General features: G+C 38.2%; 1 protein-coding gene across 18 annotated transcripts in view; it reads left to right on the top strand.

The window, feature by feature from the left end:
- The window catches only part of LOC129042826 (asparagine synthetase [glutamine-hydrolyzing]-like), a 36,197-nt gene that overhangs the window by 3,628 nt on the left and 13,513 nt on the right, over positions 1-19,056 (top strand). For 7 of the 18 annotated variants that reach the window (XR_010127184.1, XR_008504219.2, XR_010127185.1 and 4 more), the window contains exons 4-7: positions 15,492-15,677; positions 15,934-16,027; positions 16,473-16,599; positions 18,093-18,219. Coding sequence is in view for 4 of the 18 variants with exons in the window: in XM_063668749.1 (XP_063524819.1) it covers positions 15,605-15,677; positions 15,934-16,027; positions 16,473-16,599; positions 18,093-18,219 (421 nt within the window). In the remaining 14 variants the exon portion in view is untranslated. Of the gene's footprint in view, positions 1-15,491; positions 16,600-18,092; positions 18,220-19,056 lie in introns of all 18 variants that reach the window. The other 11 variants (XR_010127190.1, XR_008504218.2, XM_054499145.2 and 8 more) reach the window with 7 other exon arrangements.

Raw genomic sequence — 19,056 nt, 5'->3', positions numbered from 1 at the left:
GAAATGGTGAGTGAAATGACTTGATCACAAAAAAGTGATAAAAATGGGGATTACAGTTCAGTTTCCTTGACTCTTAAATTTTTTTTATTTTTATTATACTATAAGTTCTTGGGTACATATGTAGAACGTGCAGTTTTGTTACAAAGGTATACACGTGCCATGGTGGCTTGCTGCACCCATCAACCCGTCATCTACGTCAGGTATTTCTCCTAATGTTATCCCTCCCCTAGTCCCCCACCCCCTGACAGGCCCCGGTGTATGATGTTCCCCTCCCTATGTCCATGTATTCTCATTGTTCAACTCCCACTTATGAGTGAGAACATGCAGTGTTTGGTTTTCTGTTCTTGTAATAGTTTGCTAAGAATGATGATTTCCAGCTTCATCCATGTCCCTGCAAAGGACATGAACTCATCCTTTTTTATGGCTGCATAGTGTTCCATGGTGTATATGTGCCACATTTTCTTTATCCAATCTATTATTGATGGACATTTGGGTTGGTTCCAAGTCTATGATAGTGTGAATAGTGCTGCAATAAACATAAGTGTGCATGTGTCTTTATAGCAGCATGATTTATAATCCTTTGGGTATATATCCAGTAATGGGATTGCTGGGTGAAATGGTATTTCTAGTTTTAGATCCTTGAGGAATCACCACAGTGTCCTCCACAATGGTAGAACTAATTTACACTCCCACTAACAGTGTAAAAGCACCCCATTTCTCCACATCCTCTCTAGCATCTGTTGTTTCCTGACTTTTTAATAATCGCCATTCTAACTGGCGTGAGATTGTATCTCATTGTGGTTTTGATTGGCATTTCTCTAATGACCACAAATGATGAGCATTTTTCCATATGTCTGTTGGCTGCATAAATGTCTTCTTTTGAAAAGTGTCTGTTCATATCCTTCGCCCACTTTTTGATGGTGTTGTTTGTTTTTTTCTTGTAAATTTGTTTAAGTTGTTTGTAGATTCTGGATATTAGCCCTTTGTCAGATGGATAGATTGCAAAAATTTTCTCCCATTCTGTAGGTTGGCTGTTCACTCTGATGATAGTTGCTTTTGCAGTACAGAAGCTCTTTAGTTAAATTAGATCCCATTTGTCAATTTTGGCTTTTGTTGCCATAGCTTTTGGTGTTTTAGACATGAAGTCTTTGCCCATGCCTATGTCCTGAATGGTATTGCCCAGGTTTTCTTCCAGGATTTTTATGGTCCTAGGTCTTAAGTTTAAGTCTTTGATCCATCTTGAGTTGATTTTTGTATAAGGTATAAGGAAAGGGTCCAGTTTCAGTTTTCTGCATATGGTTAGCCAGTTCTCCGAACAACATTTATTAAATAGGGAATCTTTTCCCCATTGCTTGTTTTTGTCAGGTTTGTCAAAAATCAGTTGGTTGTAGATGTGTGGTTTTGTTTCTGAGGGCTCTGTTCTGTTCCATTGGTCTATATATCTGTTTTGGTACCAGTACCATGCTGTTTTGGTTACTATAGCCTTGTAGTATACTTTGAAGTCAGGTAGCGTGATGCTTCCAGGTTTGTTCTTCTTACCCAGGATTGTCTTGGCTATGCAGGCACTTTTTTGGTTCCATATGCAGTTTAAATTAGTTTTTTCCAATTCTGTGAAGAAAGTCATTGGTAGCTTGATGGGATAGCATTGAATCCATAAATTACTTTGGGCAGTATGGCCATTTTCATGATATTGATTGTTCCTAATCATAAGCATGGAATATTTTTCCATTTGTTTGTGTCCTCTCTTATTTCCTTGAGCAGTGGTTTGTAGTTCTCCTTGAAGAGGTCCTTTACATCCCATGTAAGTTGTGTTCCTAGGTATTTCAATCTCTTTGTAGCAATTGTGAATGGGAGTTCACTCATGATTTGTGTCTCTGTTTGTCTGTTATTGGTGTATAGGAATGCTTGTAATTTTTGCACATTGATTTTGTATTCTGAGAATTTGCTGAATTTGCTTATCAGCTTAAGGAGATTTTGGGCTGAGACGATGGGGTTTTCTAAATAGATAATTATGTCATCTGCAAACAGAGACAACTTGACTTCCTCTCTTTCTATTTGAATACCCTTTATTTCTTTCTCTTGCCTGATTGCCCTGGCCAGAACTTCCAATAGTATGTTGAATAGGAGTGGTGACAGAGGGCATGTTGAATAGGAGTGGTATCTTGTACCAGTTTTCAAAGGAAATGCTTCTAGTTTTTTCCCATTCAGTATGATATTGGCTGTGGGTTTGTCATAAATAGCTCTTATTATTTGGAGATATGTTCCATTGATACCTAGTTTATTGAGAGTTTTTAGCATGAAGGGTGTTGAATTTTGTCGAAGGCCTTTTCTGCATCTATTGAGACAATCATGTGGTTTTTGTCATTGGTTCTGTTTATGTGATGGATTATGTTTATTGATTTGCATATGTTAAACCAGCCTTGCATCCCAGGGATGAAGCTGACTTGATCTTGGTGGATAAGCTTTTAGATGTGCTGCTGGCTTCAGTTTGCCAGTATTTTGTTGAGGATTTTCGCATTGATGTTCATCAGGGATATTGGCCTGAAATTTTTTGTTTGTTTGTTTTATCTCTGCCAGGTTTTGGTATCAGGATGATGGTGGCCTCATAGAATGAGTTTGGGAGGATTCCCTCTTTTTCTATTGTCTGGAATAGTTTCAGAAGTAATGGTACCAGCTCCTCTTTGTATCTCAGGTAGAATTCAGCTGTGAATCTGTCTGGTCCTGAACTTTTTTTGTTTGGTAGGCTGTTAATTACTGCCTCAATTTCAGCACTTGTTAGTGGTCTATTAAGGGATTCGACTTCTTTCTGGTGTTGTCTTGGGAGGGTGTATGTGTCCAGGAATTTATCTATTTCTTCTAGATTTTAGTTTGTGTGGAGGTGTTTATAGTATTATCTGATGATAGTTTGTATTTCTGTGGGATCAGTGGTGATATCCCCTTTTCATTTTTTATTGCCTCTATTTGATTCTTCTCTCTTTTCTTCTTTATTAGTCTGGCTAGTGGTCTATCTATTTCGTTGATCTTTTTATAAAACCACCTCCTGGATTCACTGATTTTTTTGAAGGATTTTTTTCATGACTCTGTCTCCTTCAGTTCTGCTCTGATCTTACTTATTTATTGTCTTCTGCTAGATTTTGAATTTGTTTGCTGTTGTTTCTCTATTTCTTGTAATTTTGATGTTAGGGTGTCAATTTTAGATCTTTCCTGCTTTCTTTTGTGGGCATTTAGTGCTATAATTTTCCCTCTACACCCTGCTTTAAATGTGTCCCAGAGATTCTGGTACATTGTGTCTTTGTTCTCATTGGTTTCAAATAACATCTTGTTTCTGCCTTCATTACATTATTTACCCAGTAGTCATTCAGGAGCAGGTTGTTCAGCTTCCAGGTAGTTGTGTGGTTTTGAGTGAGTTTCTTAACCCTGATTTCAAATTTGATTGCACTGTGGTCTGAGAGACTTTTTGTTACGATTTCTGTTCTTTTGCATTTGCTGAGGAATATTTTACTTCCAATTATGTGGTCAATATTAGAATAAATGTGATGAGGTGCTGAAAAGAATGTACATTCTTTTGATTTGGGGTGGAGAGTTCTATAGATGTCTGTTAGGTCTGCCTGGTCCAGTGCTGAGTTCAAGTCCTGAATAATCTTGTTAACTTTCTGTCTTGTAGATCTGTTGAATATTGACAGTGGGGTGTTAAAGTCTCACACTGTTATTGTGTGGGAGTCTAAGTCTCTTTGTAGGTCTCTTAAGAACTTGCTTTATGAATCTGGGTGCTCCTGTATTGGATGCATATATATTTAGGATAGTTAGCTCTTCATACTGCATTGATCCCCTCACCATTATATAATGCCCTTCTTGTCTCTTGATTTTTGTTGGTTTAAATTATGTTTTATCAGAGATTAGGATTGCAACTCCTGCTTTTTTTTGCTTTCCATTTGCTTGGTAAATATTTCTCCATCTCTTTATTTTGAGCCTATGTGTGTCTTTGCATGTGAGATGGGTCTCCTGAATAGAGCACACTGATGGGTCTTTACTCTTTTTCCAGTTTACCAGTCTGTAAACAGCATTTAGCCTATTTACATTTAAGGTTAATATTGTTACATGTGAATTTGTTCCTGTCATTATGATGCTAACTGGTTGTTTTGACCATTAGTTGATGCAGTTTCTTCATAGTGTTGACATTCTTTTTAATTGGGTGTTTTTGCAGTGGCTGGTATCTGTTGTTCCTTTCCATGTTTAGTGCTTCCTTCAGGAGATCTTGTCAGGCAGGCCTGGTGGTGACAAAATCTGTCAGCATTTTCTTGTCGGTAAAGGATTTTATTTCTCCTTCGCTTATGAAGTTTAGTTTGGCTGGATATGAAATTCTGGGTTGAAAATTCTTTTTTTTTTTTTTTTGAAGAATGTTGAATATTGGCCCCCACTCTCTTCTGGCTTGTAGGGTTTCTGCAGAGAGATCCACTGTTAGTCTAATGGGATTCCTTTTATGGGTAACCCGACCTTTCTCTCTGGCTGCCCTTAACATTTTTTTCCTTCATTTCAACCTTGGTGAATCTGACAATTATGTGTCTTGAGGTTGCTCTTCTTGAGGAGTATCTTTGTGGTATTCTCTCCATTTCCTGAATTTGAATGTTGGCCTGTCTTGCTTGGTTGGGAAGTTCTCCTGGATAATCTCCTGAAGAGTATTTTCTAACTTGGTTCCATTCTTCTCTTCACTTTCAGGTATAGCAATCAAACGTAGATTTGGTCTTTCACATAGTCCCATATTTCTTGAAGGCTTTGTTTGTTCCCTTTTATTCTTTTTTCTCTAATCTTGTCTTCTGTCGTTATTTCATTAACTTGATCTTCAATCACTGATATCCTTACTTCTACTTGATTGATTTGGCTGTTGGTACTTATGTATGCTTCACGAAGTTCTTGTGCTGTTTTTCAGCTCCATCAGGTCATTTATGTTCTTCTCTACACTGGTTATTGTAGTTAGTAATTTGTCTAACCTTTTTTCAAGGTTCTTAGCTTCCTTGCATTGCATTAGAACATGCTCCTTTAGCTCAGAGGAGTTTGTTATTACCCACCTTCTGAAGCCTACTTCTGTCAATTTGTCAAACTCATTATCTGTCTGGTTTTATTCCCTTGCTGGTGAGGAGTTGTGATTCTTTGTTGGAGAAGAGGCATTCTGGTTTTTGGAATTTTCAGCTTTTTTTGTGATGGTTTCTCCCCATCTTTGTAGATTTATCTACCTTTGGTCTTTGATGTTGGTGACCTTTGTATGGGGTCTTTGAGTGCATGTGCTATTCCTTTCTGTTTGTTAGTTTTCCTTCTGACAGGCCCCTCTGCTGCCGGCCTGCTGGAGTTTGCTGGAGGTCCAGTCCTGACCCTGTTTGCCTGGGTATTACCAGTGGAGGCTGCAGAACAGCAAAGATTGCTGCCTGATCTTTTCTCTGGAAGCTTTATCCCAGAGGGGCACCTGCGAGATGCCAGCAGAGGTCTCCTGTATGAGGTGTCTGTCAACCCCTACTGGGAGGTGTCTTTCAGTCAGGATACACAGGGATCAGGGACCGACTTGTGGAGGCAATCTGACCCTTAGCAGAGATCAACCACTGTGTTGTGAGGTCCAGTGCTCTCATCAGAGCTGTCAGGCAGGGATGTTTAAGTCTGCTGAAGCTTCGCCCACAGCCGCCCGTTTCCCCAGGTGCTCTGTCCCAGGGATATGGCAGTTTTAACTGTAAGTCCCTGACTGGGGCTGCTGCCTTTTTTTCAGAGATACCTTGGCTGGAGAAGAGAAATCTGGCAGTCTGGGCACAGCAGCCTTGCTGAGCTGCTGTGGGCTCTGCCCAGTTTGAACTTCTCAGCAGCTTTGTTTACACTCTGAGGGTAAAACCGCCTACTCAAGGCTCAGCAATGGCAGATGCCCCTCCCCACATCAACCTGGAAGTTCCTGGGTAGATCTCAGACTGCTGCTGTGCTGGTAGAAAGAATTTCAAGCTAGTTTGCTGGGGTCCATGGGAGTGGGACCTGCCGAGCCAGACCACTTGGCTCCCTGGCTTCAGCACCCCTTTCCAGGGGAGTGAACGTTTCTGTCTCACTGGCATTCCAGGTGCCACTGGGATATGGAAAAAAAGAACTCCTGCAGCTAGTTTGGTGTCTGCCTAAATGGCTGCCCAGCTTGAAACCCAGGGTGCTTGTGGGGTAGGAACAGGAGGAAACCTCCTGGTTTGCAGGTTGCGAAGACCATGGGACAAGTGCAGTGTCTGTGCCAGAGTTCCTCAGGCTCAGTCCCTCACGGCTTCTCTTGGGTAGAGGAGAAAATTCCCTAACCCCTTGCCCTTCCCAGGTGAGGCAACACTCCACCCTGCTTCAGCTCTCCCTCCATGGGCTGCACCCATTGTCCAACCAGTCCCAATGAGATGAACCAGGTATCTCAGTTGGAAATGCAAAAATCACCCGCCTTCTGCGTCAACCTCACTGGGAGCTGCAGACCAGAGCTCTTCCTATTCAGCCATCATGCCAGCCTCCAACTCTTAGGATTTTTTCTCCTTCTCCCGAGACTTTTTTTTTTTTTCTTAAGACGGAGTCTCACTGTCACCCAGGCTGGAGTGCAGTGGCGCAATCTCGGCTCACCGCAGGCTCCGCCCCCTGGGGTTCACGCCATTCTTCTTCCTCAGCCTCCCGAGTAGCTGGGACTACAGGTGCCTGCCACCTTGCCTGGCTAATTTTTTTGTATTTTTAGTAGAGACGGGGTTTCACCGTGTTAGCCAGGATGGTCTCGATCTCCTGACCTCGTGATCTGCCCCCCTCGGCCTCCCAAAGTGCTGGGATTACAAGCGTGTGCCACCGCACCCGGCCTCTCCCCAGATTTTCATTTCGAAAAAAATTCTCATATACAGAAAATAACAGAAGCACCCAGATTGAATAATCATTAATGTTTTGTCATATTTGCTTGATTTTTCTTTCTACCACCCCCCGCCCCCCACACACATCTTTTTTGCTGAATCATTTGAGACTATGGTGCAGATATTATGACACTTACTCCTAAATATATAAGCATTTATCTCCTAAGAATAAGGACATTCTTCTACATAACATCAATACCCTTATTAAACCTAAGAATCCATAATACCACCTCATATTCAGTTTATACTTAAATTTCCCTAAGTGTCCAGAGATTATCTTAGATTATCTTTTTTTTTTTTTTTTTTTTTTCTTGACAGTGTCTCACTCATCCAGGCTGGAGTGCAGTGGTGCAATCTCGGCTCACTGCAACCTCTGCCTCCCAGGTACAAGCGATTCTCCTGCCTCAGCCTCCTGAGTAGCTGGGAATACAGGCACCTGCCACCATGCCCAGCTAATTTTTTGTATTTTAGTAAAGACGGATTTTCACCATGTTGCCCAGGGTGGTCTGGAACTCCTAAGCTCAGGCTATCTGCCCACCTTGTCCTCTCAAATTGCTACCAAGATTATCTTTATAGCTGGTTTTTGTTTGTTTTGAGCCAGATTTCATTCAAGGTTCATGCATTTGGTTGTGATGTTTCATGGTATTTTTTGAGACTTCTTGATACATACCTGTCATGCATTGATAGAGATTTATATTCTAACCACGTTTTGGACATTTTTATCTTGAACAATAGCTTTTGTCATTGTTGCCTGCTCATAGGAACACTCTTAATAATAGTCTTGTTTAAAAAGTTAAAATAGTTATTCATGAAATTTCATTCACACATTTCTTTATTCCTTTATTAAGAGCCTACCATGCACTAGGCATTATTTTTCTAGGTGATTGGAGATGAAATGGTGAAAAGGAAAGGCAAGAATGGAATTTCCTGCTAGTGGAAAGTAGAAGGAGAAAGTATGAACATTTTTTTCTTTCTAAGTCAAGTCAGTGTCATATACAAGAGAATGCTAGGTGGTATTATGGCATTATCAGCTTGGCTTTCCCCTTAAATGAAATAGGAAGTGCCCTGTTTTACTTGAACAGTGTTGTTTCTTTCGTTAAAAATTTATAAGAAGTTAAGTATTTTGAAAATAATTAATTTCTATTCTAAATTCGTCAAATGTTATATTTGTAAAAGTAGAGAAGTTTGTTCCATTGCTTCTACCAAGCATCTAAGATTATGTACTTGGGGAAGCTAGAAATCTGTCTAATTAGCAAAATGTATATTTTAGGCTTATATAAAGTATTCTGCAACATAAGCTCAAAAATCCCCCACCACCTTTTTGTTAAAAATAAAGTTTATCACCACAATAAAATACAGCCAGAGGTGTGCTGGGAGTGGAGGAAGACTGAATGAAAGAGAGGAGGAATGGGGTAAAGGCTGGGGCAAAGAGCAGGCCCTCTCCCTGCAGGGGAGTATCAGGGGCCTGCAGCCAAGTCAAATGACAGCATCACTTCAGGAAGCAAGATTAGAGGGCTTCTATCTAAGATGCAGCATTGGAGTTTGGTTTAAGAGAGTAGGACATGATACATCCGTTACTCAAAGGACCCTTCTCTTTTTAAAATAAATTACTTGCGAAGATTAGGCCAAAGAGATGGGCAAGGTAGATTTGGGAAGCTGTTCCTTGCTAATTTCACCGAATGCTTTATGGTCACTTATGCTTCAGGCAGTTTAGCCCAGAACAGTCAGCAGAAGATTGTTTCCAGACCCCAACTGCTAGTTATAGGATCACTCCTCATACAGCAGAGAGGAGTGACCAGGTAGTGGCTTTATAGTCACTGCAGACAAAGTCCATTTTTGGACAGTTCAGTGAGGGCTTATAGACAAAAGTTTCACAAATTATGGAGTGAACTGGATGGAGTGTGAAGTGTATTTATGGGTCATGCAATAAATAATAGGTTTACTTTTTGAAATTCAAAAACATGTTTTAAACTTATCTAGGACTTCCAACTGATTTAAACCTCTTCTTTCTCTAATGTCAGCCAGAAATGTACAATATAAAAGAGGAATACATCAAGGACTTTTTGTCCTCATAGTTGCCAGTGATGGTGGAGAGTGTCAGAATTGGGGAGTAGCCTAATCAAACCTTCTTACTCTGCATGCAGTGGCAGTCCCTTTGCTGTCTCTTTGAGGCATGCTGACTAATAAAGCACCACCATCATTTTACCTGTCAGTGAGGCATAGCTTTAATGCTACTGCATTGGTGGAAGCACTGGGTGTTGTCATCCACCTCTGGGGACCAGCAGCTTTGTTTTGGATCATGTATCTATTATTATGATGGAGCTATTTATTTTTCAGGGAATGATGCCAAATGATGTTTGTCCCTTTGCTTTACATTTTTATAGCTAGGTCTTCAAAGCTGAACTGGAAGAACTTCTTAGCCAATATTATTTTCTCAAACCAAAAGTTTACAGTTGCAGAAGTCACGTTTTTTAGTGTCGTGGCAACCAGGCAACCTATTATCTTAACTTAAATTTAGAGGTTGAGCATCCCTAATCTGAAAATCTGAAATTTGAAATGCTCCAAACTGTGAAACTTTTTGAGCACTGGCATGACACTACATGTGCATTTTGATGTCACAGTCAAAATGCAGGTGTACAACACGGTTTATTTGGCATTCTCTAGGGAAAAAAGACCCTCTCAGCCTGCTTCAGCTGCAGTATAACTTTTCTACACATGCTCAGATTTCCCCATGCAAGCACATCCACAAAGGGTAATTGAATGGCTCATGTGCAAGCAGGACATGCCAATGGCAGGTTCCCCACAGATGGGACCTATGTGCATTACCCATTGTGTATTTTTGCTTATTCTCTGCTCTGTGGTGTTAAGATACTGAAAATGTCAACAAGGCCTGTAGATATCCCTATGAGCAGCAATGATAAGGAAAAGTAGAAACATTTATAACACAGAAAGTTAAGCTGTTGGATAAATTGGACTGTAGTTTAAACGTATAGATGACATGGTGAAAATGTGTGATAGAGATTTTAAAGGACTAGAGCTACCTGCATTCATAACAGAACAAGAGGTCATGTCAGTTTATAAAATCAAAGAGAGATTTCCAAGACAAAAGCCATCGTTAATGAGGCAGATGACTCTAGAGAAACATTTTAAAAAGCCATGTGGCAGAATGGCTCCTCAACCTCAGAGGACTTGCCTCCTAGTCGCTCAAGTCTTCTGATATTTCTTTTTATCTAAAAAAAAAGAAAAAAATACAGTGTATAATAACATTTTAATCAAAAAACACAGCATTATAGGTGGAGTTTGAATGCCTGCCATTGTTTGTACAGCTGTTTAACAGCTGATGCAGGTATTCTGGTGATGCTACTATACAGTTTATTATTATTTACTGTATTAATGGTATGTCACGTTTTTTACTTATGTGTGAATAAGTGTATGAAAATGATTGCTCATCAGTGGCATATAAATTCAGAGACAGGAATCATGGTCAATGATGTCAAACAGCCATAGGTTTTCCCGTGGTAGCTGAGATAGTGACACCTTTGCTTTCTGATGGTTCCATGTACACAAACTTTGTTTCATGTACAAATTTATTTGAAATATTATATAAAATTACCTTTAGGCTATGTGTATAAGATATATGAAACATAAATGAGTTTCATGTTTAGACCTGGGTCTTATCCCCAAGATATCTCACATATATGCAAATATTCCAAAATCCAAAAATAAATAAATAAAAAAAACCCAAAACCCTTGTGGTTCCAAACATTTCAGATAAGGGATACTCAATCTGCATATACATAAATATATATGTATCACATACATGGTATGTATATAATATGCATTTCCATTCTTCCACAGGTTACATTTACGGGTTACAGGTTCTGAAACATTCCCATTATATTCTGTTTATCAGACTGCAACTACAATTTTCATGGGTTCAGCTTTATGTTGAACAGAATTTGCAGAATTATGAGTTGAAGCAAACCCTAGTTTGATATTGCTATGATTCTCCTAAATCACCAAAGTGCATGAAATGATTATAGAGCTCAGAAATACTGAAGCAACTTTGCAATAAAAACATTATTAGTGAATGCACAAGGAGTGTAATATTTTGGTTTTGCTAGTGGTTCTTAAGGTACAATAGCATTTTGAATTTGAATATCAGACCAAAATGGATGGTGAGATAATTTTTCATCTTTATGACAATGGAGGAAATGAGCAAACAATTTGTGTGTTGGATGGTGTGTTTGCAATTTTTTTACTGGATACTGCCAATAAGAAAGTGTTCCTGGGCAGAGATACATAAGGATTCAGACCTTTGTTTAAAGCAATGACAGAAGACGGATTTTTGGCTGTATGTTCAGAAGCTAAAGGCAATAATAAATTTTTCTATAGATTTTCATTATTATCTTGGTTGTATGTTTTCTTTTAAATTATATTTGAAAATCTCTTAGAGAGCAATCCAGAAGTTTACCAGTAACTAATTAAGTTATGAGTCCTTACCTTTTTTTAAAATAATAGAGGAGTTGTACTCTCCTTTTCAGCACTTCAGTTGTGTAATACTTGGATGAGTTTTTAGTGCAGTCATTTATTTTCTGCTGTGCTAATAGATGCTCTGCATCTAGCTTGATCCTAAGTGCAGTTTTAAGTTTTCCTGTGCCATACTGTAATGGAAGGGTTGGCTCTGCAATTATTGCACTGCAGTACTTTGCTGCAGTTATAGCATAGCAAATATTAGGATTTCCAAAACAGCTTTATTGGTAATTCACATACCATGTAATTCACTCACTTGAAGTATACAGTTCAGTGGATTTTAGTATATTCACAGATGTTGGTAACCAACACTCCAATCAATTTTAGAATTGTTTTTCCACCAAATCCTATGCCCTTTACCTTATTTTTTACTGGAAGAGTCAACCAGGGTTTTTTTGTTTTTTTTTTTTTTTTTTTTGAGATGGTATCTTGCTCAGTTGCCCAGCCCAGGCTGCAGTGCAGTGGTGTGATCATAGCTTAGTGCAGACTTGAAATTTTGGGCTCAAGCAATCCTCCCACCTCAGCCTACCTAGTAGCTAGGAGTGCAGGCAGTCACCAGAACTCCCTGCCTCCTGTGCCCTTTAGCTTTCAATTCCATCTCTCTATATCCATCATCTGCACCCCCTGGCAATCACCAATCTTTCTGCCTCTGGATTCCCTATTCTGTATGTTTCATATAAATGGGATTATATATCATATGGGCTTTTGTGACTGGATTCTTTCACTTGGCATAATGCTTTCAAAATTTGTCTATGCTGTGACATGTATCAGTACTTACTTTTTATGGCCAAATGATATTCCACTACATGGATACACTGGATTTTGTTTATCCACTTGATAGTTGATGGATAATGAGGACATTGTTTACCCCTTTTGGCTATTACGAATAATGCTGCTATAAACATTCGTGTACAAGTTTTTGTGTAGGCATTTCCCTTGGACGTATATCTAGGAGTAGAATTGCTGGGACACATGATAACTATGTATAATTAAGGAACTGCCAGACTACTTTTTGAAATGGCTACATTATTTTTTATTTCCTCCAGCAGTTTATTAAAATTTCAGTTTCTCCACATCTTCACAAACACTTAAACTGTGTCACTTTTTAATTCTAGCCTTTCTAGTATATGTGAAGTGGTATCTCATTTTGGTTTTGATTTGTATTTTCCTGTTTACAATGATGTCCAGCATCTTATCTCATGCTTATTGGCCATTTGTATAACTTCTTTGGAGAAATATTTCTTCAGATCGTTTGCCATTTTTTTTCCTGCTAGGGATCATTTTATTTTGGAAAGATAATAGACTTTATTTTTTTAGAGCCGTTTTAGAAAATATTGAAAGTGCAGAGAGTTCACATATGCTCCCCCTACAGTGCCCCTGCCCAGTTTTCCCAATTCTTAACATCTTGCATTACTCTGCTACATTTATTATATTTGATGAACTGATACTTATATATTAACTGAAGTTCATAGTTTACATTAGGGTTCACTCTATGTGTTTTACAGATTTTTGGATTTGACAAATGTATAATGTCATGTACCCACCGTTAAAGTATTATGTAGAACAGTTTCATTGCCCTAAAAATCTCCTGTGCTCCACTGATTCATTCCTCTCCCTCTTCCTCCTAAACCCCCAGTCATTACTGATCTTTTTACTTTTCTAATTTTGCTTTTTCCAGAATGTCATATAATAGTTGTAGTCACATAGTATGGAGCCTTTTCAGACTGGCTTCTTTCACCTAGCAGTATACACTTAGGGTTCTTCCGTGTTTTTTCATGGCTTGATAGCTCATTTTTTAAATTGCTGAATGATATTCCATTTGTTGGCATGTACTGCAGTTTGTTTATCCATTCTTGAATTATCAATCTCTAATTGGGTTATTTTGTCTTTTTATTACTGAACTGTAATAGTTCCTTATGTATTCTAGGTACAAATCTCTTGTGTTCATCAGGGTTGCAGGATACAAAATCAATATACAAAAATCAGTGGTATTTGACACACTTTAACTGAGTACTACGTACTTACAATGAGCAATCTGAAAAAGAAATTAAGAAAGCAACTTCATGGCCAGGTGCAGTGGCTCATGCCTGTAATCCCAGCACTTTGGGAGGCCGAGGAGGGTGGATCATGAGATCAGGAGATCTAGACCTTCCTGGCTAACACGGTGAAACCCTGTCTCTACTAAAAATACAAACAATTATCTGGGCATTGTGGCAGGCGCCTTTAGTCCCAGCTACTCGGGAGGCTGAAGCAGGAGAATGGCATGAACCCAGGAGGCAGAGCTTGCAGTGAGCCGAGATCCTGCCACTGGACTGCAGCCTGGGCAACAGAGTGAGACTCCATCTCAAAAAAAAAAAAAAAAAAAAAAAAAAAAAAAAAAAAAAAAAAAAAAACAAAAGAAACAAAGAAAGAAAAAGAAAAAAGAAAGCAACTTCATTCATCATAGTATCAAAAAGAATAAAATACTTAGAAATAAATTTAAGAAGTATAAAACGTGTACTCTGAAAACCGTAAAACATAGTTGAAAGAAATGAAAGAAGATCTAAATAAATGGAAAAGTATCCCATGATCATGGATCGAAGGCTGAATATTGTTAAGATGGCAGTCCTCCCTAAACTTATCTACAGATTTAGCTTTATCCCTATCAGAATGCCAAATGAGTTTTTTGTAAAATCGACAAGCTGACTCTCAAATTCATATGGAATTGCAATGGACTAAGAATAGCCAAAATAATCTTTTGAAAATGAGGAACAAAGTAGGAGAACTCACACTTACCGGCTTTAAAACTTACTACAAGACAATGGTAATAAGGATAGCATAATACTGGCAGGATAGATGTATAGACCAGTGGGATAGAATTGAGGGTCAGATATGAACTTATACATAAAGAATCAACTGATTTTTGACAAGGGTGCCAAGATTATTTAGTGTGTATATGTATATGTATATGAATATGTATATCATATATTTATCAGTTGCCAGGACTGCTGGGCAAGCCTGGCAAATAAAACACTGAGGAAAAGCAGCCTCCTGCTCCCTGTACCTTCTCTGAGCCTGATGATCACTTGATATGGAACTATAATCACATCCAGTTTACCCTCTGAAATTCCTTGATTGTTCTTTTTTATATCCTTGACACTGTCCTTTTCCAGATCAAATGATCTTATCTGAAATACTGCAACAATTTTCCTTTCTCAGTGCTTTTAGAATAACCTGTCATAAACTCATCTGATTATAGTACTGCCTGCTTAAAACATTTTAATTACTCCTCATTCCCTGCCCAGCCTGTGTGGCTCACTTGAGCTCTGCTAGCTGGTGAGGAAATCTGGGTCCTTTTCCTGGTATTTGAATTCAGTGTTACACAGGTTACTGGCTGGGTTGACAATCTCAAATTGTAAATCATGAGTATTCCATGTAGGTAGTCTGTTACGATTTACAATAAAACATTGATGTTTGTATTAAAGATCATGGTGATGTGATGTTGGGTACTGTCTGTGAGAATTAATTGAGGAAATTTAAATTATATGTTTTTATTTACATATATGTATAACAACTAGTTAAGGGATAGATGTCTTCTTATCTGACTTTAAAGTAGGTAGAATGGATCATTGTGATTGTTAAAGGTCTGGGAACCATGGCTATTTTCTGAAAATACCTCAGGGATGACAAATAAATGACTGCCAGCCTATCATAACATTAGGACTCCAGTTCATCCCTTTGCTTCATAAGTGTGTTTTTTCCTTTTGTATATATTTGCTTTAGTATAGAAAATAGGTTTTCCTGATTAGAAATCTATCTAAGAAGAAATTGAATACTGGAGATTTTTCTATTGCTTTGAATTACTAAAAGTTAGTGTAATTTGGCAGTATATCCCTGTGTCATTATTTTCTCTCTGGTAAGTAGATGGTTGGGCTTTGGGTGATTAAAATTTTTTTCCTATTTTGCTTATTGAATGGACATGTGTTTGTATTAAAAAAGGGAAAATAAATAGGAATGTAGAGGATGTTAACTAATCATGAAAGTTATTGGGAAGGGTTACCTAATTTGAATAAATGTATCATTTTGAATTTGTAGGTCTTGTTTCATTGAAGCACTTCAAGACTCCCTTTTTAAAAGTGGAGCCTTTTCTTCCTGGACACTATGAAGTTTTTGATTTAAAGCCAAATGGCCAAGTTGCATCCGTGGAAATGGTTAAATATCATCACTGTCGGGATGAACCCCCACACGCCCTCTATTACAATGTGGAGAAACTCTTTCCAGGTAGCAGACACCCACCCACCTATTTCCCATCCTTCTCTAAGGGAAAAAAGTTATAAGTTATCTTCACATCATTTGAATGATTTTAGTTTCAAGATCTACTTCCTATTTTGTTTGGAGGGAATACATAAAGATTTGGCAGACTCCTGCATTGAATAAATGCCATCATGATAGATGTTGATGATTGTGTATTTTATTTCAATAACTCATCCAGCCCAAGATTTTCTGGAGCTGTTTGATTTACTTGCTGCGTTTATAGGTTTTGAGACAGAAACTGTGAAGAACAAACTCCGGATCCTTTTTAATGATGCTATAAAGAGACGTTTGATGACAGATAGGTTGCCTTTTATCAGGTGAAGTCAATTAAGAAACCTAATTATACTTCATGCATGTTTAATTGAAATGCTGTGTAGCCGTCCCTTTGGTTTTTACTATAAAATATTTACTATATGATTTAATCTTTCCTTCATTATAGGATGGAAACAATTTTTTATAAGCTGCATTTAATAGTCATAGTAATACTCCAACTTGAGTTACACTATAGCTATATTATTGGTATAAGAGTGAGCCAGTGAATGTTCTTTAGAATTCTGTGTAGTGATTTTTAACCAATTCAAATACTACTATTATCACAGTTTATATATTTTTCTCTTATTGAAGTTGATTTCCGTTTATAAAACTTGGGGATTTTAAATGGTAAAACTATTATCTTGGTGTTTATCAGGATTGTACATCCTCTGTCCCTGTCTTATGCAAGGCACATAACTAGGAAACTTCCACTTCCTCTTTTGCCTGTAGAGGGCTTGGACTCCAGCTTGTTGCTGCCACCCTGTTGAAGCAGCTGAAAGAGGCCCAAGTACAGTGTCCTCTCCAGACATTTGTAATTGGCATGGAAGACAGCCCTGATTTACTGGCTGCTAGAAAGGTAAGGTGTTGTCTCTTTGCCTTGTGCAGTTAGAGTAGACTTGTTATTAGAATGAAAATGGAGTCAATAATGGATGACTTTACTTCTGCTACTGTATTGACTGGGGCAGTTGTTTTAAATTAAATGTATTAAAATGGAAGGAAATGGCTGTTGAATATGCACTGTGTTGTACAGTGTCCTCTATGTACTTTTATCTATTATGACCCATACAATTCTCACAAAGACCCTATGATGATAATTATACTCTTTTGAAAGTAAAGGTGTCTGAGCATGGTGACTACACCTGTAATCCCAGCACTTTAGGAGGCCAAGGGAGGGGGATTACTTGAGGTCAGGAGTTTGAAACCAGCATGAGCAATGTAGTGAAACTCCATCTGTACAAAAAAATACAAAAATTAGCCAGGCTTGGTTGTGCATGCCTGTGGTCTTGGGTTTGTGGGAGTCTGGATGACAGAGTGAGACCTTGTGGAAAAAAAAAGAAAGAAGAAAGAAAGAGAAAAGAAAGAAAGAAAAAGAAAGAAAGAAAAGGCATAAGTCAGTTGCAGTGGCACACACCTATAGTCCCAGATACTTGGGAGGCTGTAGTGGGAGGTCTGAGCTCAGGAGTTCAAGTCCAGCCTGGGCAACATAGCAAGACCCCATCTTGAAAAATTCAAAAAAAGAGGTTTTTCATTTGCTTATTTGTTTTTTGTTTTTTAAAAAAGAACGTAAAGGCTTGGTATCGTGGTGAAGACTACAGGTTTTGGAGCCTGAATTGTGGTTTGAAAGCCTGGCTCTACTCATTTATGTAAAAAAAAATAGTGTCTGCTGTGGGGTAGTTTTAAGGTGAAATGGCATAATTCATGTAAAGTAAGTAGGGTAGAACTTAGTATGTAGTAAGTACTTAGTGTTAGCTGTTATTATTATTTTAAAAAGTGCTGTATTTAGAATACTGTGGGCAGAGGGCAGCTTGTCTGTATTCAGTGAGCAGGAAACCTTGTTCCCACTGTGGAGAACTTTTGTAGCATGGATGAGAAAGAGCTAGAGAGCACTCTCAATGCAAGGCGATCAATGCTTAGAGAATCCAAAATAGCCAAGGAAAGTAGAATAAGGGGAGGAGCCATTCTATGTAGCAATAACATCCTGGATATAAAATTAGGAATTTCCGAAGGACCAAAAAAGACCAAGCTTAGTGTGGGAACATATTGGACTAGAAAGAGATGAGGTGGGTTAGGTAAAATAGGTGGAGAGGGAGGTGCCAACTGGGAGAATGGTTGAAGTCTTGGCACCAGAGGAGCTGAGGGGAGACTTTCTTCCTGGTGGTGGAGTTGAAGCAGGGGAGGGAACAGGGCTCGATGAGGCTTGTATGTGGTGGCCTGTAAAATCATTTTTCCCTTTTTTCCTTGTTTAGTTTTCACCGTTGTTAATTTATAAAGCTTTATGAACTCTTGTCATGTTTGATTTTCAAGGAAAGTTACTTTCTTTAACAAGTATATGGGTATTTATATAATAAGGTGGCAAATCATATTGGAAGTGAACATCATGAAGTTCTCTTTAACTCTGAGGAAGGCATTCAGGCTCTGGATGAAGTCATATTTTCCTTGGAAACTTATGACATTACAACAGCTCATGCTTCAGTAGGTAAGGTATTATGATTATTAAATAAACAGGTTTTTAAATACTGAAAAAATGTAAGGTTTAAAAAAAATTTCAAGCAATAATTTAAAATATTTAGTTATTTAAAATAATAGTTATTTAAGGATGAATGCAAATTAAATCCCTATGTTACTGATTATTTAAGACCACTTAAGAATTCTCTGAATCTCTTTTGGAGTAAAGGGAACGATAAATATATAGTTCAACCTCCACATTTTTGGTATCACTGTTGATGTTTTCCCAGGAAGTAGATACATATTTTCTGCCCTCTACCTCCCATTTCTCTTATAGTTTTTTGGGGTACAGTCTGTAGGAAATAGGTCTATTTGGTAATGCATTTTTGATATGAAATACTCATTTTAGATAAATTTTTGGTAAATATTGCATCACACAACTTGCCAGTCATTAGCTATCATTGCTCTGCAAACAATACCAATTTTATCTTATAGATAATATATCTACTGAGATTGGAAGTATACTCCAAATCAGACTGATCCAATGTTATTGAGCCTTTATATGCTACTGCCTCTCTCTCCAAGAAACTTGCCTTGGAGGGCAAAAATATCTTAGGTATTACAATGGTTTATGGCCCTCCAAAGCATCACAATAAATAAATGGATAGGATAGTTCTGGTATTGGAATTTCATTGGACTGGGGTGGGGTTAGGAAAATAAATGTCTAAAAAGGCTCTCTAGCTGTGGTGATAATACAAGCAAGGTTGAAAAGAAACACTGGTTTAGAGAGATGTGGTGCAGAACCAAGGAGTTAGGTTTAATAACTTATATAGTCTCCCCAACTTTATGTGAAGTCTGGTGAATGGGG

Source organism: Pongo pygmaeus, chromosome 7 (assembly GCF_028885625.2).
Source record: "Pongo pygmaeus isolate AG05252 chromosome 7, NHGRI_mPonPyg2-v2.0_pri, whole genome shotgun sequence".
Lineage (NCBI taxonomy): Eukaryota > Metazoa > Chordata > Mammalia > Primates > Hominidae > Pongo > Pongo pygmaeus.
The sequence above is the reverse complement of the archived record's forward strand: the minus strand, read 5'-3'. Positions and strand labels throughout refer to the sequence as shown.